Raw genomic sequence first — 26,527 nt, 5'->3', positions numbered from 1 at the left:
CCAGCACCTCCCAGCTTTAGAGAGAGAAGCCCAAGGAAAGGAACAAGATTAGGGAATCCAGCAATTCTGGGTGTGGAGCAGCCCGGGAATGGCTTTGTTCCCTGGTAGCTCAATGCTCCTGGCTCAGCAGGAACCCTGACAATGTTGGTAGCAAAGACAGGGAATCAGTTTGGGGCTGAGGGGAGAAATTTCCCTTCGCTGTGCATTCAGATCGAATGGACATCTAGAAATATTACAGCTTAGAAATTCTAAATCCTCAGCACCTTCTTGTGTTGAAATGTGTTCATTCTTTCCTAATGGAGAAATATGGGAGAGATCAGTGGCCTGGGAGTCAGAAAACCTAGGTTCAAAGTCAGCCTCTGATATTGAAGCTCTCTGACTTCCAAGTTTACTATCTTAAAAGATGGGAGGGTTCCAGGAGTTCCTGTCGTGGCGCCATGGTTAACGATTCCAACTAGGAACCATGAGGTTGCAGGTTCCATCCCTGGCCTTGCTCAGTGGGTTAAGGATCTGGTGTTGCCGTGACCTGCGGTGTAGGTTGCAGACGCGGCTCGGATCCCAAGTTGCTGTGGCTCTGGCGTAGGCCAGTGGCTATGGCTCTGATCAGACCCCTAGCCTGGGAAGCTCCATATGCGCAGGAGCGGCCCTAAAAAAGACAAAAAAAAAAAAAAAAAAAAAAAAAAAAAAAAAAAAAAAAAAAAAGATGGGAGGGTCCTGAATGCCTTGCTTATCACCAGCATTATTCTTCGACCTAAAGGAGATAAGAGACAGTGGGTTGGAAACTATATGCTTTTCTACAAGCTGTAGGATTGTTATCAAAGGCTCTCTGAACTCTTTGAGGTGAGTCTTGTCATTGTGTATACGTCTTTTGTTTCCCCCCTTTTTTCTAGGTACTTCAAGAAGGACAAGGCAGTTTGGTACTTTCCCAGGCAACTATGTGAGGCCTTTATATCTATAAGAAGACTGAAAACCACGGAGATGATCCTTTATTGGAGGATGAAGCAGAATTCATGTATTGGTCTCTTTATTTAAATGTTGAGTCAGTAGGAAAACTAATGCAGTGGATAAAGTAAGAAGCAAAAGAGGACAGAGAAGTGTTGTGTTTAAAACCCGAGCCTGTCTAAGTTTACTTATCAGACAGGGCTTGAACCATGCAACAAAAGGAATGAGGCAAAGCAGTATTGGTTTAGCTGCTTCTGGGAGCCACGCCGGCCCTGCCCTTCCCCCTCCGCCTCCTGCCCGGCTTGGGTAAACCGAGCTGCGGCAGGGTCCCGGAGCAGTTAGGTCAGAAAGGCCTCCTGCTGCCCCAGGCTTGACCAGCTTTGGCTCAAAATGGTCATTTGTCCTGCAGGAGCCCTCGGAGCACCGAGCAGAGTCCCAGCCATTCTGCAAGGCTCCATGTAGACTCCCCCTCGTCTCGCCCTTAGCCCTGCTAGAGATCAGTTGGGACTGCTGAGACGCCTCCTAAACAGTGGGGGAGCCCCCTAACGACCCCAGCCCAAGTCCCTCACTGCAGGTATGTTGGGAAGTGGAGGTCAGAGTAGGGGCCCTGTGCATTCAGCCTGCCTGCAGCATTGCCACCAATGCCCCGATGTTCAGCCAGAAAAGCACACAAGGTTTGCACGTGGAGCAAGGGGGCCAGGCAGAAAGTTAACATTTGCATTTCACGTGATTAAGGCAAGAAGCCCTATAGCCCTTGAGATCCTTGCAGTGGCTCCTTCCCCATTATCACTGGCTTTTACAAATAGTCACCTTCAGGGCAGCACAGTTTCCTAGCAGAATGCCAAGGCCACCCTTCCTTGTCTGGATTGTTTTAGGCCAGGACAGTTTGGGGTGGCTGGGCCTATTCTCAGAGAACCAAGCATGGTGTTCAGTGATTCATTTAATACACACTCGTGTACACTGGATGCCCGGGGCCACCCATGAGCAACGCTGCTCCCAGGCTTCAGAAAGGGTTGCATGTCTCCATTTTCACTCCCCACAGAGTCCAGGGACCACTCACAATACAGTAGCCCAGGGTTACTATGAGGGTTCTCTCCAGCACAGAAGGTGCAGTGACCCTAAGTGTGAGGCCATATGATTCATCCACCCCCCAGGACATCTGTCCTTTGGAGGGGTCAGAGCCAAGGAAGGAGGCCCCTGTGAGGTGTGGGGTGTTTGGTCACAGCTTTATCCAGGGCAAGGGTGTTTATCAGCCCATGCGACACCTTGAAGAGACGAAGCTAGAAATGACCCGCTCCCTGCCTGTTGGGAACTCAGAGGTGGTTGGGGAGACAGACACGCAAGGAACATTCAATCCAGAGAGACTGTGATATGTGCTAAGAAGGGTTGAAGAGGGAGAGATGAAGGGATCCTAAAGGCATAGTCATATTTCTGTCTCTGTTAGCTCACTTTTGAACAGCTAGGTTGCTGGAGGAAACTTGAGGGCTAGTTTTTGGCTAGAAATACTTGGAACCGGTTCCAGGGTCTTCGAACTCATCCTCCCTACAAATATGCATTCAAGGTCACAAATAGGTGGACCAGTTCCAGGCTGGTCAAGTGTGTACAGGGACTGCGGCTCTCTGCATATAGCTCAGAATTGTCCCAGGACCGATGTCCCAAGTCTGGAGTCTTCATAAGTAGGCAAAGAATGTCTTCAGTGCCTCTGCGTCTGTCTCCACTACTCATCTTAGGACCCCCATCAGCTACCCACCCTGCGTCAGACAGCCACAGTACCCTCACTTTCTCCCAGTCCTTTCAAATCCTGCTCTCAGGAAAGCACCTGCCACTGACTCCTTCACACTAGAGTGTAAATGACTGATAGGAGGAACATGTTACTTTTTTCAGAAACATTGGCTTTTTAACAAGGACACAGCAGAGCCTTAATCCCAAGGGGGAAAGTCTGTGGAACTACCGGGGCTAAGTTGGGGGGGAGGGGAGCAGGTAGGGGTGGATGAACTTCCTGGGTGGAAAGGGACTCCTTGATACTCCTTAAATTAAGACTCAGTGCCCTTGGACGGTGAGGTGGGCCTTCCAAAGCAATATGTTTCTGTCTCTGCTCCCCTGCTCCCCACTCCCACCCCCACCCCCAAACGTAGTTCAAGTGCATCTATGCCTGTGCATTTTGTACGGTAGCATTTCACCCATTTTGGAATGTAATTCTTATCCCGGCTAAATGTGTTTCCTGGTCTTTCTTCGAGGCAAACCCTGAACAACACAATCTTACCTGTTTTGAGGGGTACTTATTAAGTAGGTTATTTTGAACACCTCTTTAAATACAGCTAGAAAATAAACCAATTTGTAAAGCCACATTTGCATATGATGCCAGCCACAAAACTTTGTACATCTCCAGAATCCCAGGTATGCCTCACCCATTTGCCCGCCTTGAATCAACTCATCTGTTACAACCTTGCGTCAAACTTCAGCTTCCTACACACAATAAAACAAGGAACAAAGGGTTCGACTGCTCCTTTGTCCTCAGACATTTAGGAATATAAAATACCTATTTTTATGCTGAGATATTTATACAGGTTTATTAATCCAAGCGCAACTAACTGGAGGCATGTGCCCTACAACACATTTTGATAGATGAGTCATGCTTCTGGGTAAAGGCAAGCCCCAAACTACTTATCTTTTGCAGTCTCTCTGGGTCAGTAAGAGGAAAAAAAAAAAAAAAAAAATCATATGCTTAAGAAGTGGGACTGTAAATATGTATATTTAACTTTGTATATCCCATGTACCTACTTTGTATAGAAAAATCATTTTAAAAATTTGAACCGAAGCAGAGGTAAATAAGGAAGTCAGGAAGGTTTTTTTCTTTTGCCTATTTAAATGAAGGAATTCCAAACTGACCTGCAGGTTTTTAGCACAAAAATAGCCATGGTAAAGTGTTACAATAATCATTCTTTCTGGGAGAGAAGGTAACTTCTCAATTACAGTAGATTTTCTTATTATTTGACTTTTTTTGCAGTCCTATTTACCTGCAGTAGTATCAAGTCCTATTGCTAGAATAGGTTACTACAAAAAAAGACATCCTGAAAGAAAAATAACGGACATTCTATATAACCAGTTAATTTAAAGTATTGCCATTTAAATTACACACCAAGAGCATGTACTATGCACAGATTTTCCGTTCATTATTTTTTTTCTTGCAGTGGATCGATTTGACAAATAGATGTTGAATTATTCCATTTGCTGTATATATTATTTAATAAACTTTATTCAGAATTTGGTGGCATAAGTTTGTTCTTTTCCTTGTTTCTTTCCTTCCCATGACAAATTTTTTAGTTGAGGCTTCTGTTCCCTGCTTCAATGTTATCCACTCTCCTTTTCCATTCTTAATCCCTTACCATCTGGCTTACACCTCACTCCTTGAAGACACCACTTACACTGTTCTCAAAAAAGGAACTACATGATGCTCTCTGAATTGACTTTTTTAGTTTTAAAAAAATGCCTATGTCTCTAAAAGACAAAGTGAAACATAAAATATGTTTAATAGGTCTCCATTTACTCCACAAGATAGGAGTACAGAAAATCAGACTGCATTTAGTTTTTCTAAGCGAATTAAATCCAGCTGAATCTTCTCTTGCCTTGGTGGGTGAAAATGAGGTCTTGTCCTTAGCTTCCTCCCAAACTATGTGTGTCAAGCCCACAGCACAAGGCATCCTCATCTGCCATCTCCCTCTGGGGTGGGCCGGGCTACAGCAGCAGCAACCTGTCCCACAACAGAAAACCCAAAATTTCCACCCTTTCTCTCCCACTTATGTCCTCCTCCACCTTCAATTCCAAGTACCCGTTTGTACACCCCTCCCTTTGAGGTGACCCACTGGAATACCCCTTAAGCCTCCAGCAGTCCTGGGAAAAGGGTTACCTCCCAGGGGTCTGACAGCCTTGATACTGGGCTCTGAGTCACAGGTACTACTTCCTGCCTTCTGTCCCATCCAACAAATCCACCAGCTGTATCTTCAAAATACCTTTCGAAGCCAACCACTTCTATCACTAAAATCCAAGCCATTTCTTCTTATCTGGATCCTGGCAATCATTTCTAACTCATCTTCTCCCTGCCTCCATTCCTTGCCCCCTCTACCCTCATCTCAACACAGCAACCAGAGTGATCATTTGAAAGTTGACCCAAAGCCTCTAGTGGCCTGTCCTCTCAGACTGCTCTTGGGATGGTGCAATGGCCTCAAGTCCAGAGCACAATGCTCTGCCCCCTCCCTCTCCTCTCACTTCACTTCTCATTCTTCCTTCCAGCCACACAGTCCTTCTGGCCTCAAACTCATCAAGCTCACTTCAGTTTGTTTGTTTGTTTTGGCATAACCCGAGGCAAGTGATAGTTCCAAGGCCAGGGAACAAACACATGCCACAGCAGTGACTGAGCCATTGCAATGACAACACTGGATCATTAACCCACTGTAACACAAGGGAACTCCCACATTTAGGGTCTTTCGTATGTTGGCGCCTGGGCCCAGGAGACCCTTCCTTCCCCCAGAGCTGCATGGCTTCCTTTCTTCCTTCAGCCTCCTCAGGGAGGCTTCCTCTGTCCACTTTATATATTCTAGGGCCCTACTGTCCCTACCCAGCATCCTGTCCCCACGCTCTTCCTCTGTGTTCTCCAAAATATCTGATACTTGTTTTCATAATCAATCATAAAACCCATGAAGGTAATGATTCTCTTTTGCTATTACTTGCACAGCACCGACAAGTATGCCTAACTAGTTGGCCCTTGGTTACTCAATCCTTTGTGAATCAAATGAGTGAATGAATGGATCTCTAGACCAGAGATCCTAAAACTCAATACTAGCACTACTTGTGGAAGAAAGGAACCATCCTCATTCCACTATATCACAGCAGTAGAAAGATAACGAAAATTAGTCTCCACATGTTCCTGCTCACATAAAAAAAGAAATTGAGGGGTATTCCCATTGTGGCTCAGTGGTAACGAATCTGACTAGTATCCATGAGGACTCGGGTTTGGTCCTGGGCCTCACTCAGTGGGTTAAGGATCTGGCGTTGCCGTGAGCTGTGGTGTAGGTCACAGATGCAGCTCGGATCTGATGTGGCTGTGGCGTAGGCTGGTGGCTACAGCTCTGATTTGACACCTAGCCTGGGAAGTTGCATATGACACACCTGCGGCCCTAAAAAGACAAAAGACAAACAAAAAAAGCAGAAAGTGAGGTGAGCCCAGTGTGGGTCAGATGTAATGAACCCGACTAATAACCATGAGGACACAGGTCTGATCCCTGGCCTTGCTCAGTGGGTTAAGGAGCTGGCGTTGCTCTAAGCTATGGTGTAGGTTGCAGACACAGCTCAGTCCCTACATTTCTGTGTCTTAGGCTGTAGCTCCAATTTGATGCCTAGACTGGGAACTTCCATATGCTGCAGGTGCAGCCCAAAAAACCAAAAAACAAAACAAAAAACAGAAACAAAACCCAAAAAACACAAAGTGAAAGTATTCTGTAAGTACAGTCACCTCCCCACAGAGATCACCTAACTATGCAATGTAGGATCTTCCGAGCTTTTTGCTTTGCACATACAAGATACATCTATAAACAAATGCTTTACATATTTTTACATGCATTTTCCCTGTTAATAGAACTACAACATGTTTCCATGACTTACTTAACCAACCCGCAATTAATGATCCCAGCTTTTTACCACAACAAACAGTTCAGTATTGAATGGAGTTACTGGCTCAAAGAACAGGGGCACATTTCAAGTCTCTGTGAAATTTGCTAAATCATCTTCCCCCCAATCTCACCAATTCATTCTTTCACTAAATCCCTGAGAGTGTCTGTCTCCCACCAACCAACCCTCTACATCCTTGGTTCACCTGCACTTCCAATAGGCAGCATCTTCTCAATTTTCTTTCTAGATCTTCGTTGCATCTCAGCCCTGTTATTTTCACAGGTGCTCCTTCAGGAAGCAGATTCCTGACTATATAATTTGACCCAAAGAGTCAGTTGTCTGAAGCTCCTTTTGTTGATAAGTGAGAGAAAACTAACGGCCTTGCCAGCCTTGAGTCCCATCACATGGAAGGAGCTGGAACCAGCCTCAGGCAGTAGTGAAACCAGAGACTTTATCTGTATTTGTCTTTCTCTTGGCTCTGTTGATCTCGTTTGGCTACATTTTCACCTTCTGAATGTGATACTAGGAACCTGAGCTGCAGGCAGCTGCAACCTTTTAGTTCTGACTCTAGACAAGGGAAGGGCCCTCCTTTGACTTCCAAGAACACCACCAGACCCCGGTGGGCCCAACTTGGGTATTTGCCCCTCCATGACTCATCACTTTGGTTTAAGGGGCTGGAGAGTAGTTGGCAGACCTCCCTAGAATGTCATGGAAAAGGGGACAGGAAGAGACCAGGGGAGGGGGTGTCCTGCTCTAAGGAGGGAACTGGCAGCTAGACAGATCACTCAATGGTCCCAACTGGACCTGGAATGTTCCTGTGACAAACTATGGAAAAGGGGACACTTCTTTCCTGTCCCAGTACAAACCTTAGTGTAGCTGACCTCTGGCTCTATGTGCCAAGGTCTTGACAAGGACACAGTGTAGGACATCCATCCAGAGGAGGGGGCTGACGTGACCAAGGGGATGAGGCACAACTGTATCACACACTAAAAATAACAGGACTCTTCTCAAAGGGAACAAAGACTGGGGTCTCACAAGTAAGTGTTTGGATGTGTTGTATGAGTATGTAGAAGTCAAACCTCTTTCTGGGACCCTTGTCTGAGTCCTATTAGGACAAATGAAAGAAGATACAACTTGATAACAGGTAACTTGTGGAATGTACCATCCAACAAGGTGGCTCGGATTGAAAATATTTGAGAACATGCAGGAGTTCCCGTCGTAGTGCAGTGGTTAGTGAATCCGACTAGGAACCTTGAGGTTGGTTCAATTCCTGGCCTTGCTCAGTGGGTTAAGGATCTGGTGTTGCCGTGAGCTGTGGTGTAGGTCACAGACACAGCTCAGGTCCCCATGGCTGTGGCTGTGGCATAGGCTGGTGTCTACAGCTCTGATTTGACCCCTACCTGGGAACCTCCATATGCCGTGGGTGTGGCCCTAGAAAAAGACAATAAATAAATAAAAAATAAGAATATGCAAAATGAACTCATAGATGCAAAAGCCCTTGATATTTTAAATGACCAGATGACACTTGAGTTTATGAGGTCTGTCCTGGAAAACAACTACTGTGCTCTTCTCGCCCCTTACCCTGGCATCAGAGGTAAAACACTGGGTAGATGGAGTCTCTCCAGGCCCTTCTGGCTTACTTGTTTTAAAATGACTCCTGACAAACTCAGGTGAAACTGCAAAAGAGGTAGATCTGAGAATCATCTTCAAAACAGCATAAATCATGTATTGACGAGAGCTTCATCTCAAAGTAGGATCTGTGGATCCCTTAGAGTCCCTAATCTCTTTCAGGAGATTCATCAAGTAAAAACTATTTTCATAATAATGTTTAGATGCTTGTAGTAGCCAGTTTCCAACAATGCCCTCAGTGATCCTCACTTCCCAGTATTCACTCCCTTGTGTGGCCCCCTTCTCTGTTCTATCAGGGTTGTGTGACCAACAGAACGTGGCAGAAGAGAGGGTACATCACTAACAAGTCTAGGCCATAAAAGCCATTGTGGGAGTTCCCGTCGTGGTGCAGTGGAAACAAATCCGTCTAGTAACCATGAGGTTGCGGGTTCGATTCCTGGCCTCGCTCAGTGGGTTAAGGGATCCGGCATTGCGGTGAACTGTGGTGTAGGTCACAGATGTGGCTCAGATCTGATGTTGCTGTGGCTGTGGTGTAGGCCAGAGGCTTCAGCTCTGATTAGACCCCTAGCCTAGGAATCTCCATGTGCCACAGGGGCAGCCCTCAAAAGACACACACACAAAGCCATTGTGGCTTCTGTCTCTTGTTTGGACTATACTTTAGAACAAAGTTCGAGTCATTGTTTTGGATAAATGGGCTAATTTATCCAAAAAGAGAGGCATTGAAGAGAAGAATGGGCTGTGACATTTTTCAAAGATCTAGAACAAATAATCCTACATTTTATATGGAAGCATAAAAGACCCAGAACTGTCAAAGCAATCCTGAGGAAAAACAAAGCTGGAGCCATTAACCCTCCCAGATTCAGACAGTACTACAAAGCTACAGTAATTAAAACAGTATGGTACTGGCACCAAAAAAAAGATGGATCAACAGAACAGAGAGCCCAGAAATAAACCCACACATCTGCAGTCATTCAAACTTTGACAAAGAAGGTAAGAATATACAATGGAGAAAAGACTGTCTCTTCAGCATGTGGTGTTGGGAATGTTGAATAGACACATGTAAAGAAAGCAATGAAGTTAGAACACACCCTCACACCATGCACAAAAATAAACTCAAAAATGGTTTACGGATTTAAACATAAGACATGAAACCATAAAACTCCTAGAAGGCAACAGAGGCAAAACAGTTTCACACAAATCATACCCGTATTTTCTTAGGTCAGTCTCCCGAGGCAAGAGAAACAAAAACAAAAATAACCAAGCTTTTTAATAAGCTTTTGCACAACAAAGGAAACCATAAACAAAGTGAAAAGATAACCTGTGGACTAGGAGAAAATATTCACAAATGATGCAGCTGACAAGGGCTGACTTTCCAAAATATACAGACTACTCATAGAATTCAATAATAAACAAGAAAATTCAAATAATGGGCAGAGACCTAAATAGACATTTCTCCAAAGATAATACAGAAGGCCAAAAGACAAATGACAAGATGTTCACCATCGCTAATTATTAGAGAAATGCAAATCAAAACTACAATGAGGTAATAACTGCCACTGGTCAGAATGGCCATCATTAAAAAGCCTACCAAGGAGTTCCCGTCGTGGTGCAGTGGTTAACGAATCTGACTAGGAACCATGAGGTTGTGGGTTCGGTCCCTGCCCTTGCTCAGTGGGTTGACGATCCGGCGTTGCCGTGAGCTGTGGTGTAGGTTGCAGACGAGGCTTGGATCCCGCGTTGCTGTGGCTCTGGCGTAGGCTGGCAGCTACAGCTCTGATTCGACCCCTAGCCTGAGAACTTCCATATGCCGCAGGATCGGCCCAAGAAATAGCAAAAAGACAAAAAAAATAAAAATAAAATAAAAAAAAATAAAAAGCCTACCAACAATAAATGCGGCAAAAGGGTATGGAGAAAAGGGAATCTTCCTGCGCTGTTGGTAGAGATGTAAATTGGTGCAGCCGTTATGGTAAATAGCATGGAGGTTTCTCGGAAAACTAAAAATAGAGTTACTAGGGAGTTCCTGTCCTGGCACAGTGGAAACGAATCCGACTAGGAACCATGAGGTTGTGGATTTGATCCCTGGCCTCACTCAGTGGGTTAAGGATCTGGCATTGCTGTGGCTGTGGTGTAGGCCGGCAGCTGAAGCTCCAATTAGACCCCTAGCCTGGGAACCTCCCTATGCCGCAGATGCGGCCCTAAAAAGACAAAAATTTAAATAAATAAATAAAAATAAAAATAGAATTACTATATAATTCAGTAATCCCACTTCTGGGTATATAATTGGACAAAATTCTAACTCAAAGAGATATATGCGATTTACAATGAGATCCTGCTGTGTAGCACTGAGAACTATGTCTAGATAATTACTTCGCAGCATGACAATGGGAGAAAAAAATTATGTATACGTGTATGTGTATCTGGGTCACTATGCTATACAGTAGAAAAACAAAACAAAAAAACTAGGACCAGTAAAAAAAAAAAGAGAGTGATACATGCACCCTGTGTTCACAGAAGCACCATTCACAATACCCAAGACATGTAAGCAACCTAAATGTCCATTGACAGATGAATGGATAAAGATGTAAGGTGTGATATAAGTGGAATACTGCTCAGCCACAAAAAAGAATGAAATAATGCCATTTCCAGCCATCTGGATGGACTTTGAGATTATCATATTAAGTGATGTAAGTCAGAAAGTGAAAGAAAAATAGTATCGGATACCATTTATATGTGGAATCTAAAATATGACACAAGTGAATTTATCTATGAGACAAACAGACTCACAGACCTAGAGAACAGACTTGTGGTTTCCAAGGTGGTGGGCCAGGAGGTTGGAGAGGGATGGATTGGGAGTTTGGAATTAGGACAAGCAAACTATTACATATAGAATGGGTGAACAACAAGATCCTAGTGAATAGCACAGGGAGCTAGATTCAATATCCTGAAATAGACCACTGTTGATTAGAAAAAAGTGCACAACCTCTAAGTAGAGAGTTACGTTTTTTATCTGGCAGACCTTCTGAGACAGGACTCTCAGACAGCTCTAAGGATAGAAACAAAGCGGCAAGCTGGGGGAGCCAGGATATAAGCTTTTGCAACAAAGACCAGGTAGTCAGAACATCAAAAGATTACTATTAAAGAAAACCAGACATCTCAGTGAAACTGGTGCTTCTGTGTATGGGAAGATGCAAGTCTGGACTCAATGAAATCAGCACAGCGGAGGCCAGTATTATGTGCTTTCTCATCCAAGACTCCTCAGGGTGCACTGTAAAGGGTGGCTGTACCAGCTGACTGCTTGATGACTTGCACCCTGTATCCATACCAAGTTTCCTCAAGGGTCACCATGGGGGTGGGAGGCTGTAATTTGATGGACCGATGACTGCGACATCCTTTGTTTACTGATAATGGCGGGTACACATTTTTCCTTCAATGCCTCCTCTTGGTCATAAATTCAACGAAGGTTTGGGAGACATTTCATGACCAATTTTCATCCCATGGTGCTAGAAGCTTATTCCTGGATCAGGCAAAAATTCTGTCGATAGCCACTCACGGTGCTCATTTTGGATCAGGGCATGTTGATAATTTAAAGTTCCCTAGACTGGAGTTCCCGTCATGGCTCAGCAGAAGTGAATCTGACTAGCATCCATGAGGATGCATGTTTGGTCCTTGGCCTTGCTGAGTGGGTTAAGGATCCGGCACTGCCGTGAGCTCTAGTATAGGGGGAGATGTGGCTCACATCTGGCATTTCTGTGGCTGTTTTATAGGCCAGCACCTACAGCTCTGATTCAACCCCTAGCCTGGGAACGTCCATATGCCATGGATGTGACCCTAAAAAGCAAAAAAAAAAAAAAAAATTTCCCTAGATCTCCTGTCTTACTGATCTACTATGATCCAAGAAATGTTTTCCCTTGTTGCTTCTTCCCTTATCTAGAATTAAACTATTGCAATTATTCTATGTAGAGTTATAAATATGATCTATTTCCTTAAGATTTCAGACATCAATTTTGTGGAGGCCTGGTTACACACTGGTTACTGTAAGTGACAACAATCTTACATAATACAATAAAAGGAATACAGCTAGTAACACTGAAAAAACCACAGTGCAGCATGGAAACAAAGCATAAATAATTTGAAAATAGAACATCAAATCAATGATTAGTACAAGCAGTTGTAATCCAGTTGCAATAAACCATCAAGTCCACAGGAGAGCCAGCTGGACAAGTCCAATTTTGAAAGGATCAAGTAGAAAGAAACAGATAAATGTTTTATCTTTGTTTACAAGTTTTGCAGGTCATAGCATAAGAGGAAAGATTTTTCTGGAAAAGAAAGTTCAAAAGCTGGGATATTGCTCAAAATTCAATAAGTTATAAATCATATTTATCCGTTAATTCGGTCGCATGTAATCAATTTCTATTGACCTGGATGAAGTCACCAAGTTTTCCTTTAGGGTGTGGTAATTTGTACCTAGTTCAGTCATTATCTAAAGACTATGAGAGGAATTCCCATCGTCGCGCAGTGGTTAACAAATCCAATTAGGAACCATGAGGTTGCGGGTTCGATCCCTGGCCTCTCTCAATGGGTTAAGGATCCGGAGTTGCTGTGAGCTGTGGTGTAGGTCGCAGATGTGGCTTGGATTCCATGTTGCTGTGGCTGGCAGTTGTAGCTCCGATTAGACCCCTAGCCTGGGAACCTCCATATACCACAGGTACGGCCTTAAAAAGTTAAAAAAAAAAAGAACAACAACAACAAAAAAGACTATCAGAAACTTGAATTTGTCAAAAAAAAGTCCCTTTTATGAATCTTTTTTTTTTTTTTTTTTTAGCCTCACATGCGGCATGCAGAAATTCCTGGGCTAGGGATGAAACCTGCAGCTACAGAAGTGACAATGCCAGGATCCTTTACTGGTTGAGCCACTGAGGAATTTGAGTCTTCTTAAAGATTTTCATTTTGTAAAAACATCAGTGCTTTTTATTTATTAATGCCTTTTGTTCTTCTTTTTAGGGCCACACCAGAGGCATATGAAAGTTTCCAGGATAGTGGTCAAATCAGAGCTGCAGCTGCTAGCTTTTGCCACAGCAATGTGGGAGCCAAGCCACTTCTACAACCTACACCACAGTTCATGGCAACACTAGATCCTGGACCCACTGAGTGAGACCAGGGATTGAACCGGCATCCTCATGGATACTAGCCAAATTCATTTCCAGTGTGCCACAATGGGAACTCCCAGTGCTTTTTACTCTAATTGTAAAAAGCAGTTAAAGAGTTGATTACATTGCAGTTGGCAAGAAACTTGGATACTTCATGGAAAAGTAACTCCTGCTTTCAAATTGAAAAAATTAGTATTGTGAAAATAGCCATACAACTCAAAGCACTCTAAAGATTTAAGGGACTTGCTATCAAATTATCCATGATATTTTCCATAGAACTAGAATAATCCTAACATTTATATGGAACCATTAAAGACCTGGGCTTGACAAAGCAATCCTGAGAAAAAAAAGAATAAAGAATAACCCTCTCAGACTTCAGATGATACCACAAAGCTGCAAATATCAAAACAGTGTGGTATTGGCACAAAAACAGACATGCAGATCAATGGAACAGAACAGAGAGCCCAGAAATAAACCGACACATCATTAGTCTTTGACAAAGCAGGTAAGAATATATAATACAGTAAAGACAGTCTCTTCAGCAAGTGGTGCGGGGAAAGTTGGACAGCTGCATGTAAATCAGTGAGGTTAGAGCCCACACTCACACTAAGCACACACAAACAAAAACCCCTCAAAAAGACTTAAAAACTGAAACATAAGACCTGATGCCATAGAACTCCCAGAAGAGAAGAGGTCCTAGGCAAAACATTCTGGAGTAAATTGTACCAGTGTTTTCTTAGGTGAGTCTCCCAAGGCAGTAAAAGTAAAAAAAAAAAAACATAAACAAATGGGACCTAATTAAACTTATCAGCTTATGTACAGCAAAGAAAACCGTAAACAAAATGAAAAGACAACCTACAGAAAGGGAGAAAATATTTGCAAATGATACAACCAACAAGGGCCTAATTTTCAAAAATACAAACAGCTCATACAACTGAACAAAAAAACAAACAACTCAGTTAAATAATGCCATTTGTAGCAACATGGATGCAAGTAGAGATTATCATACCATGTGAAGTTAGAAAGAGAAACAAATACCATATCACTTGTATGTGGAATCTGAAATATGACACAAAAGAACCTATCTATGAAACAGTAACAAATTCATGGACATACACAACAGACTTGGCTGCAAAGGTGGGGGTGGTGGGGTGGGAGGCTGGAGTTCGCAGATGTAAACTATTATGCACAGAAGGGATAAACAATGAAGTCCTACTGTATACCACAGGGAACTATATTCAATATCCTATGATAAACTGTAATGGAAGCAAATATAAAAAAGAATGCATAACTAAATGACTTTGCTGTACAGCAGAAATTAACATGGTAAATCAACCACACTTCAAAAAAAATAAACTTGGATACTTCTGTGATATATAACATTTTAAGATAGTAACTAGAATTATGACTGACAACAGAGCAGGGCCTATCAGATGTTAGGAATTTCATGTAAATATTGGAATACCTAAACTAATGATATTTATCCATATGCTAGAAACTAAGGTTCATCTCTAATCACTTGACACTGTTTTTCTGGCAATTTAACCCACCAAATAAGCCTAATTAGTTTAATATTTCACTCGGATATCTCAGGATTCCTTTGAAGCATCCCAGGGTTAGTTGGAGGCTAAAAGAACTTCTTTTTTCTAGGGCCTCACCCATGCCATATGGAGGTTCCCAGGCTAGGGGTCAAATCAGAGCTACAGCTGCTGGCCTACACTACAGCCACAGCGATGCCAGATCTGAGCCGCATCTGCAACCTACACCACAGCTCATGGCAATGCCAGATACGTAACCTACTGAGCAAGGCCAGGGATTGAACCCACAACCTCATGGTTCCTAGTCGGATTTGTTTCTGCAGTGCCATGAAGGGAACTTTATTTTTTTTTCTTGGCTATTTAGGGCCGCACCTGGGGCATATGGAAGTTCCCTGGCTAGGGGTTGAATCCGAGCTGTAGCTGCCGGCCTATGCCACAGCTACATCTGCGACTTACACCACAGCTCACGACAACGACAGATCCTTAACCCACTGAGCAAGGCCAGGGATCAAACCCACAACCTCATGGTTCCTAGTTGGATTCATTTCTGCTGCGCCATGATGGGAACTGCTAAAAAAGAGCCTTAGAGTTTGATATTTGGGACTTTGTTAAAATATCAAAAAGGTTTTAAAACACATGAGGTCACTGTGAAACAATAATTATTCACTCAACTAAAGTGACAAAGATTTCAAAAAAACCCCAACAAATACAGATCATTTAAAGGCACAGATACTCATGCAATCCAAGAAACATTCCAAGAAAACTTTATTCTCTGAATAGAGAGAACAGCTTAGATAAATTAACCTTGCTTGCTTAGATGCCTTTACTATTTGTGGAAAAGACTTAAGATTTGTATTTGTCCTGGATGACATTCTAAGGAGGCTATGAATTCAATTTTCAGCTGTTGGAGGCTTTCTGATGGTTTGAGTTAAAACTGTCAGTTTTGCCATTTTCTTTTCCTTTGGTTTCAGGCTCTACCTAATTGAGCTAATTAGACTCAGTCTCTGGTCATTGTGGGCTATACTGTAGAGATTTGCAACACAAATTCTTAAAACAAACAAAAAAAAAGATTTGCTTTTAATTCTCCAAATAACTGGTCTATCACCCAAATGATATTTAAATATCGATTTGTCCAATTATGTTAATTTTTTATTATAGTTGATTTACAATGTTCTGTCATTTTCTGCTGTACAGCAACTATATATTTTTTAAATTTGCTTTTATCAGGTTTTTTTTTTTATTCAGTGAGATTTCTAACTAAACTGAAATTTAGGAGTCCTATGTTCTAGACTTTGGGGTTTAACTTACCATGTCTTCAAAAGCTTGTATAATGCATTCAGCAAAGGTCCTCTTTCTGAATGTATGGGTTGAACCTAGAGCAAAATCTTTTTTTTTTTTTTTTTTAGTAAGCTCTGAATATTTTGCAGATTTTTTTTTTTGAAATCTGAATAAGATTTATATAGTAATAGCAACATTTAGTTATACTTTTATATTACAGTTTTGCAAAATATTAACCATTGTGGAGAACTGGGTAAAGTGTTCTTATATCATTTTTTACAAATGCATTTGACTCCAGTTGTTTTATTTTTTGCATATTTTTTTAAATTTTGCAGTTCATGTAACCATATTGGTTTTCTTCGTATGTTTAATTAATGCTTTCTGAGGGGCAGATCTAAATACCTTGCAGTACCACCAAGGGAAGCATTTCCCAGTAAAACAAGCCCATCCCTCAATCTGATTAAGCAAAAGAGATGTAACCACCTTGTACAAAGCCCATTTGTATAAATATGTAAATTTTTATAAACTCTCTCAATCCTATCAACTTTTACACCTGTACCTTCAGTTTTCATTAGGACCCTATCAACAAGTTTTAATCTTATAGGAGGAGTCCTAGAAGTTTTTCTTTCATTTCCCTGTCCATTTTATCTGCTTTTTTTTTGTTTATTTTGTTTTTTGGGGTTTTTCTTTTTTTGGGGGGGTCTTTTTGCCTTTTCTAGGGCTGCTCCCATAGCATATGGAGGTTCCCAGGCTAGGGGTCTAATTGGAGCTGTAGCCGCCAGCCTATGCCAGAGCCACAGCAACTCGGGATCCGAGCTGCGTCTGCAACCTACACCACAGCTCACGGCAACGCCGGATCCTTAACCCACTGAGCAAGGCCAGGGATCGAACCTGTAATCTCATGGTTTCTAGTCGGATTTGTTAACCACTGAGCCACGACAGGAATTCCCATTTTATCTGTTTTTATAGAAAAGGATCTGGGATCCCTGGAGAGGGGTCAAGCCACGGAACACAGGCCCTTTTGTGAATCTCCATTAAGTGTCCTGTTACCAAGTAATTGTTGGTCAGGTAGCTCAGCACAGTTTTTTTCCAGCTATACATTTAAACTGGGGTAAATGAAGAATTATTTGGCCTTTAAGGCTGCAGAGCAGTAGGGAGTCCCTTTGCTTAGGATGGAATATGATCGTTTCACAGGTAGTTGTAGAGGTCCCACTAGGGGACCATAGATAGAGAGGGAAACCTGGGGAATTTTGGGAGACCACTGTAAATCGATCATTGCTCAAGAAAGCATCTGAACATCTTGGAACAAAGCAGGCTTGGTCAACTGCAAAACCCTAAGTAAGGAGTTCTCGTCGTGGTGCAGTGGTTAACGAATCTGACTAGGAACCATGAGGTTGTGGGTTCGGTCCCTGCCCTTGCTCAGTGGGTTAAGGATCCGGCGTTGCCATGAGCTGTGGTGTAGGTTGCAGACGCGGCTCGGATCCCATGTTGCTGTTGCTGTGGTGTAGGCGGGTGGCTACAGCTCCAATTAGACCCCTAGCCTGGGAACTTCCATATGCCTCAGGTGCAGCCCCAAAGAACAAAAACAAAAAAACCTTGGTTCAAGTCCTGGCAGGTGAGTTCAAATCCCAGTCTAAGTTCAGGCTAGGTTTAAGTCAGAGGTGTTTTCAGTTTCACCTTTTGGTTCATATAACCTTAGGTTATAACTTTGTGTTTTAATCCCATAAAAGTATGTTTTATTTCTCCCATTATAAACCATCATCTAAAGATTTATCTATTTGGGGAAAATACCTTTAAAATTTCTGTCATGTTAAGAAAAAGTCTCTAGACCTTCCATACAGGTTTTTTTCTGTTAAATCAATTTAGCAGTAGTTATTCTGATGTTTTTATTACCATCTGTAAGACCATTAAGGGGAAGCTGAGAACACGATAAGACTTCTAGAAAGAGTTTCTTGTTTGATTTAGACTGAGCTTTTAGTTAACCATTAGAGATACATATATATTTATATTTTCCACTTTTGATTCTAAGTACCAATGAAACAGCTGTTTATAACAAAAGCTCTCTAAAAATTTACCTAATAGTGATTCAAGCTAATAAGATGCAAAAGGCTTTCCCCCATATGAGTGGGGAGGATGCCACCTAAATAAGATCCAGTAAGTTTACTCCCAAAAATAGTATGGCAGAGGACAAGATTTTCTTTTTTCCTTTTTCAGGCCGCACCTGCAGTATATGGAGCTTCCCAGGCTAGGGGTCGAATTGGAGCTGTTGGCACTGGCCTACGCCACAGCAACTCGGGATCCAAGCCACGCCTGTGACCTACATCACAGCTCACAACAACGCCAGATCCTTAACCCACCAAACAAGGCCAGGGATTGAACCCACATCCTCACCAGGGTTACTAGTCTGGTTTGTTTCCCCTGAGCCATGACAAGAACTTTTTTTCCATGTGATATTTTTACTTTTACCCCAACAAATTATTGTTAAGGTAGCTAAATTGCAGAAGGACGTCAGGTCAACTTCCTCCCCAGGTTCTGAGCTCCGACAGCTCAGTTTCCTTTATTAAGCAAATACCAGGCTCCTTTAAAATCTTTCAATTAGGGGAACTTTCTCCCAGTGTTTTTAAACTGGGCTCCCCTAATACCTTTGAGTTAGGGGAGTCACTCCCCAGTATCTTTCAACTGGGGGGCCATGTACCTATTAGATACCAAATAAAACTCAGGATCAACAACCAATAATGGGGAGAGCTGAGAACTGGGAAGACTCGCCTAAAGCAATGAATTCAGTAAGTTGCAGCAAACAAAAAAATTCACAGATATCTGTGGTTTTTCTATACACTAACAACAAAAGATCAGAAAAAGCTAAGGAAACAATCCCATTTACCATTGGATCGAAAAGAATAAAATATCTAGGAGTATAAAAGACCTGTACTCTAGAAACAATAAGACACTGATGAAAGATGATACAAACAGATGAAACATTCACAATGTTCTTAGTTAGATTGGAAGAAATAATATTGTGCAAATGACTATACCACCCAAGGCAATCTACGGAGCCATTGCAATCCCTATCATATTACCAATGGCGTTTTCACAGAACTGCAACAAGACAAAAATTAAACATGCATAGGAACCCAAAAGACCCTCAATAGCCAAAGCAATTTTGAGAAATGGAGCTGGAGTGATCAGGACCCTGGACTTCAGACTATACTACAAAGCTACAACCTAAGAAGCCATTTCTCCAAAGAAGACACATGGATGGCCAACAGGCACATGAAAAAATACTCAACGTCACTAATTATTAGAGAAATGCAAATCAAAACTATACTGAGGTACCACCTCAACCTGTCAGCATGGCTATCATTAATAAGTCTACAAATAACAAATGCTGGAGAGGATGTGGAGTAAAGGGAACCCTATCTGTTGGTGGGAATGTACATTACATTCCCTCTGTTGGTGGGAATGTAAATTGGTACAACCACTATGGAAAACAGTGTGGAGGTACCTCAGAAAACTAAATATAGAACTGTGATATGATCCAGCAGTCCAATTCCTGGGTACATATATGGATGAAACTTTAATTCAAAAAGATATATGCACCTTCATGTTCACTGCAGCACTATTCACAATACCCAAGACATGGAAACAAGCTGAATGTCCATCGACAGATGAATCAATTAAGATGTGGTACATATACACAATGGAATACTACTCAGCCATAAAAGAACAAAATAATGCCATTTGTAGCAACATGGATGGAACTATAGACTCTTATACAAAGTAAAGTAGGTCAGAGGGAAAAAGACAAATACCACATGATATCATTTATATGTGGAATCTAAAATATGGTACAAATGAAACTTTTTTTTCTTTTTACAGAAAAGAAACACATGGACTTGGAGAACAGACTTGTGGTTGCCGAGGGAGTGGGATGGACTGGGAGTTTGGGGGTTAGTAAGTGCAAACTATTGCATTTGGAGTGGATAAGAAATGAGATCCTGCTGCATAGCATAGGAACTATATCTAGTCACTTGTGATGGACCACGATATGGAGGATAATGTCAAAAAAAGAATATATGTATGAATGACTGGGTCACTTTGCTGTACAGTACAAATTGATAGAACATTGTAAATCAACTATAATACAATTTTTTTAAATAAAGCTATTATATAATACTATAGAATGTATGCAATGGAATCTAAATAGCACAGCAACTTGATATGTCCATCATTCTATTTAAAAAGAACGTATTTCTTCAACAAAATTAAAAAAATATATTTAGGAACAAACCTCTCCAAGTAGGTGTACGACTTGTATGTTTAGAAACAAAACAATAATAAAGGAAATTGATGATGATTTAAAGAAATGCAAAGATATCCCATACTTTGTAAAATGGTCATACTATGCAAACCAATCTATAGATAATGTAATGTGATTGGTTTACACATTATCTATAGATAATGTGATCTCTATCAAATCACTCATGATATTATTCACAGAACTAGAATAATCCTAAAATGTACGTGGAACCATAAAAACCCAGAATTGCCAAAGCATCCCTGAGGAAAAAGAACAAAGCAGGAGGCATAACCATCCCAGGTTTTGGACAATAATATGAAGCAACAGTAATTTAAACAGTGTGGTATTGGCATAAAAACAAACAAACAGATCAATGGAAGAGAATAGAGAACCCAGAAATAAACTCCCACAGCTTTAGTCAATTAATCTTCAACAAAGGAGAAAAAAGACAGTGGGGAAAGGACAGTCTCTTGAGCAAGTGGTGCTGGGAAAGTTGGAAAAAGCCCCAAGTAGATTAATAAAGTTAGAACACACCCTCTCTACCACACACACGGAGAAACCAAAATGTCCTTAAGACTTAAATATAAGACCTGACACCATAAAACTTCTAGGCAAGAACAGAGGCAAAACGTTCTCTGAAAGAAATTGTACTAACGGGTTTTTTGTTTGTTTTTAGGTCAGTGCCTAAAGGCAAAAGAAATAAAAACAAAAATAAACAAATGGAACCTAATCAAACTTATAAGCTCTTGCACAGCAAAGGAAGCCAAAAACAAGTAGAAATATAACCTACAGGCTGGGATAAAACATTTGCAAATGATGCTATGAAAAAGGGCTTAATTTCTAAAATATACAACTCATGGAACTCAATAACGAAAAACCCAACAACATAATCAAAAACATGGGCAAAAGACTAAAATAGACATTTCACCAAAGAAGACATACAGACAGCCAATAGGGACATAAAAGATGCCCATCACTGCTAAATATTAGAGAAATGCAAATCAAAATTACAATGAGGTACCACTTCACACCTGCCATAATAGCCATCATTAAAAAGTCTGCCAAAACTAAATGCTAGAAAGGGTGTGGAGAAAAAGGAACTCGCCTACACTGTTCGTGGGAATATCAATTTATGTAGTCACTATGGAAAACAGTATGGAGGGTCCTCAAACAACTAAAAATGGGGTTGCTGTGTGATCCAGCCATCCCACTCTTGGCCATATACCCAGACGAAACTGTCATTCACAAAGATATGCACACCTCAGTGTTCATGGCACTACTCACAAGAGCCAAAACATGGAAGCCACCTAAATGTCCATCGACAGATGATTAGACAAAGATTTTATACATCTATATATAGAGTACTGCTCAGCCATAAAAAAGAATGAAAAAAAAAATACCATTTTCAGCAACATGGATGGACCTAGATATTATCATACTAAGTGAAGTTAGTCAGAAAGAGAAAGACAAATCCCATGTATTACTTATATGTGGAATCTAAAATACAACACAACACAGATGAACTTATTTACAAAACAGAAAAGCTTCATAGAAAAGACTTGTGATTGCCAAGGGGGAAGGGGAGTAGGTGAGGGAAGGATTGGAGGTGGGGATTAGCAGATGCAAATCTGTATGTACAGAATGGATCGACAAGGTCCTGTTGTCTAGTACAGGGACTGTATTTCAATATTCTGCGATAAACCATAATGGAAAAGAATATGAAAAAGTATACCTGTGTAACCGGATCACCTGCTATACAGCAGAAATCCTGTCAACTACACCCCAATAAATTTTTTAAAAAACCCTATTTTGAAAACATATATGCACCCAAATGTTCATTGCAGCACTGTATACAATAACCAAGACATGGAAGCAACTTAAATGTCCATCAACAGAGGAATAGATAAACAAGATGTAGTATATATAGCCAGTGAACTATTATTCGGCCACAAAAATGAATGAACAATGCTATTTGCAGCAACATGGATGAACCTGGGAGATATCATGCATAGTGAAACAAGTCAGAGCAAGACAAATACTGTATGTTATTACTTATTGCAAAAAAAAAAATGATACAAGTGAACTGATATTCAAAACACAAATAGACTCACAGACATAGAAAACAAATTTATGATTATCAAAAGGGGAGGGAGGGATATATTAAGAATCTGAGGAGTTCCTGTCGTGGCACAGTGGTTAATGAATCTGACTAGGAACCACGAGGTTGCAGGTTTGATCCTTGGCCTTGCTCAGTGGGTTAAGGATCCGGCATTGCTGTGAGCTGTGGTGTAGGCCGGCGGCTACAGCTCTGATTAGAACCCTAGCCTGGGAACACCTATATGCTGCGGGAAACGGCCCTAGAAAAGGCAAAAAGACAAAAAGACAAAAAAAAAAAAAAAAAAAGAATCTGAGATTATTTACTTTATACGTGATACTGCATATGTGCTAAACAACAAGGATCTACTGTATAGCACAGGGAAAGAATCTCAATGTTTTTTAATAACCTATAATGGTAAACAATCTGAACTATATATAAAACTGAATCACTTTGCATTACTACTGAAACTAAAAGAACGTTGTAAATCAGCTATATGTCAATAAAAACAAAATTTAAATTTAAAAAATTAAAATAGGGGTTCCCTTTGTGGTGCAGCGGAAATGAATCCAACTAGGAACCATGAGGTTACAGGTTCGATCCCTGGCCTCAATCAGTGGGTTAAGGATCCGGCGTTGCTGTGAACTGTGGTGTAGGTTGCAGACACGTCTCAGATCCCACGTTGCTATGGCTGTGGTGTAGGCCGGCAGCTGCAGCTATTAGACCCCCTAGCCTGGGAACCTTCATATGTGGCGGGTGTGGCCCTAAAAAGAGACAAAAGACAAAAAATAATTAAAATAGAAAAGCAAAAAACCCCCAGTAAGCTATTAAAGTAAAACAGAAAAATTTCATAATCACTCCAAGATGTATATGTGTGTGTGTCCTTCTCTTTTCACTTATCACAAGTACCTTTCTTGATAATACAGTCACTTCTATGTCATTGTTTTAATAATTATGTGGTTTATCTAGCAGCCCTCTGATGTTGACAGGATGTTTCCAGTATTTTTCAGTAATGGCTATTCTCTGATGATCAAATCTTTCACACTCAACAGTAACTTAAATGCCTTTTTTTACCCTAAATAAGTTCCTAGAAGTAGAATTGCTAGATCAAAGGGTGTGACATACTGAAGACACTTAGCACATATATACTGACAAGACCTGTCAGTTTGTCAGTTTTTTGTCTTTTCTAGGGCTGCTTCAGCAGCATATGGAGGTTCCCAGGCTAGGGGTCTAATCTTTTGGAGCTGTAGCCGCTGGCCTACGTCAGAGCCACAGCAATGCAGGATCTGAGCTGTGCCTGGGACCTACACCACAGCTCACGGCAACGCTGGATCCTTAACCCACTGAGCAAGGCCAGGGATCAAACCCGTAACCTTGTGGTTCCTAGTCAGATTCATTAACCACTGTGCCACAACAGGAACTCCCAACCTGTCAGTTTTTCTTTGACACCTAGCTTGGGTTTGTAATTTCCTCTCTGTTGCTAACAATTCATCACCGTACACTCCACCCCACCCTCAACCAATACCACGTCCTCAAATCTGTTCTAGGATAAAATGCTTCCTCACCCCAGAATGATTGTGGATTCAGAGGTGGGAGTCCATGGTAGATAAATAGTCTTAAGCATATTTGAAAAGTTTCAAGTGGGGCTCCTTAATGGAGGGCATTGGGCCTCAAGGAAGGAAGGCAGCCGCAGGTAGAGGATGTGACACAGCAGCTGGTATGGATCGGGAGGGTTCTTCTAATTACATAGAAACAGGCCAGATGAGATGAGGAGCGGGGCAGAAAAAGAGCCTAGGGCTTTCAAGAAGAGCTGCAAGAAGAAACTGGACCGAGAGGAAGTTAAAATTTACAGGGTTGGGGGGTGGGGGGATGTGCCTGGACTGTGGGATGGAAATCCTGTGAAATCAGATTGTTATGATCATTATACAACTACAGATGTGATAAATTCATTTGAGTAATAAAAAAAATGGGAAAAAAAATTTACAGGGTCAGTTGGGATCAAGGTCAGATGATGGAGGGAATAAGAAACAACTGAAGTCACCTTCCAGGACCTGTAAAGACTGGCCAGTCCTCCCTCTTCAGGTGAGGAAGCCCCTCTTGATCATATTCCTCCTCCCCTACAGCCTCCTTTCTTCCATCCCCTTATAGCAAGAGGCCTCCAGAGAGCTGTCTCCTCACTCCCAGCAGGACTTTGCCCCCACAGCCCAGCCAAACCCTCTCATCAGGACCCTCGAGGACCTGAACAGTGTTACATGGCCAGGTTGATGCTCCGCTCCCAGCTCCCTCCACTTGCCAGCAGATTTGAGACACCTGATGGCTCCTTCCTCCTGGAAACACTTTCTGCCCCAGGCTTCCAGGATGCCACCTCCTCTTGATTCCCCTCCTCGTGCACTGGCTGCCCCCTCTCAGATCCTCATTTCCCAGGCCAGCAGCTTACAATCAGTGTTCCCAGCCCCAATCCTTGGCTCTGACACCTCTATCTATTTCCAGGTGCCCTCATCCACTCTTTTTTTTTTTTTTTTTTTTTGCCTTTTTCTAGAGCCGCACCCGAGGCATATGGAGGTTCTCAGGCTAGGGGTAGAATCGGAGCTGTAGCTGCCAGCCTACGCCACAGGCGCAGCAATGCGGGATCCAAGCCACATCTGCAACCTACACCACAGCTCATGGCAACGCCAGATCCTTAACCCACTGAGCGAGGCCAGGGATCGAACCCACAACCTCATGGTTCCTAGTCGGATTCGTTAACTGCTGCGCCATGACGGGAACTTCCCACTCTTCTGTCTTTAAAAATCTTCTAAATGCTTCTCTGGCGTGGGGCTCTCCTGTGGCCTCCTATCTACAACTGCCTGCTCCAGGTCTCCTCTGAACTATCAGATGGGTGTCTGAAACTTAAATGTGTTCAGGATTGGCTGCCCAACAAAGATGCTGCTGAACCCATCAGAGGAACCTAAGAAGAACCTGGCTGGCCTTCCTGCTGCAAGTGGACAGGGTGGTGTTGCTGAATTGGGGCAAATTGCAGTGGAGTTCCTGAGGCGAAGCGCAAAGCCCAAGATCGCCAAAAGAGAGCTCAACCTGGATTTCTAAGACTGTTTTTTTGTTCTGGGATTTTCTGAATAACAATAATAATAATAATAAAATACTGTTTCAGCTTTATCTGGACAACAGTAAGGAGATCAGAACTATCCTGAGTGAAGAGCACCAGACTTTCCCAGTCACTACAGCCTTGAGTGGAGATGAGATAGACAGTCTACAAGCAGAAGCCTCAGGCAACAGATTAAACCACCAGTGACTATAAAGCTACAGCTTAATCAGAAGGGACATCACCACACCCACATTCTGGAGAGAGACCCAGCCACCCTGCTCCATTTGATTTAGCAATTGGAACAAGCATTGAAGGAGGTGAAAACAAACCCCTCTAGCAGAGTTGTAAGAAGTATCATCTAGTCCCAATTTTAAGGTTTTATTCCCTTTGAATCACATGTGAATTGATGATATGTAGCAGTTACTTTTCAAAGTTAATTTTTAAAATTAATAGTGATAGGAGTTCCCTTGGTGGCTCAGCGGTTAACAAACCCACCGATGAATTCATGAGGATGCAGGTTCGATCCCCGGCCTTGCTCAGTGGGTTAAGAATCCACGGTTGCCGTGAGCTGTGGTGTAGGTCCCAGACACAGCTTGGATCCTGCACTACTGTGGCTGTGGCATAGGCTGGCATCTATAGCCCCAATTTGACCCTTAGCCTGGGAACTTCCATATGCCTCATATTGTGCTCTAAAAAGACAAAATAAAATAAATAGTAATAAATACAAAATTTTTCATAAAATTTACCTATCAAGATATTGAGGTCATGGGCATTCCTGTTGTGGCTCAGCAGATTAAAAACCCAACTAGCACCCATGAGAATGAGGGTTCAGTCCCTGGCCTCACTCAGAGGGTT

General features: G+C 42.0%; 1 protein-coding gene and 1 pseudogene across 50 annotated transcripts in view; both read left to right on the top strand.

Moving 5' to 3' along the window:
* The window catches only part of SORBS1 (sorbin and SH3 domain containing 1), a 240,825-nt gene extending 236,609 nt beyond the window's left edge, over positions 1 to 4,216 (top strand). For all 50 annotated transcript variants that reach the window (XM_005671335.4, XM_005671334.4, XM_084994930.1 and 47 more), the window contains one exon: positions 891 to 4,216. In XM_005671335.4, the coding sequence (XP_005671392.3) occupies positions 891 to 958 (68 nt within the window). In that variant the 3' untranslated portion in view covers positions 959 to 4,216. The remainder of the gene's footprint in view (positions 1 to 890) is intronic.
* A 21,296-nt stretch (positions 4,217 to 25,512) lies between these two features.
* Positions 25,513 to 26,034, top strand: LOC110256871 (COMM domain-containing protein 2 pseudogene; annotated as a pseudogene).
* The last annotated feature ends 493 nt before the right edge of the window (positions 26,035 to 26,527 follow it).

This window comes from Sus scrofa, chromosome 14, assembly GCF_054392235.1.
Source record: "Sus scrofa isolate SSC_HxYL_T2T_F1_AM1 chromosome 14, Sscrofa_HxYL_maternal_Yorkshire_Landrace_v2.0, whole genome shotgun sequence".
Taxonomy (NCBI): domain Eukaryota; kingdom Metazoa; phylum Chordata; class Mammalia; order Artiodactyla; family Suidae; genus Sus; species Sus scrofa.
The sequence above is the reverse complement of the archived record's forward strand: the minus strand, read 5'-3'. Positions and strand labels throughout refer to the sequence as shown.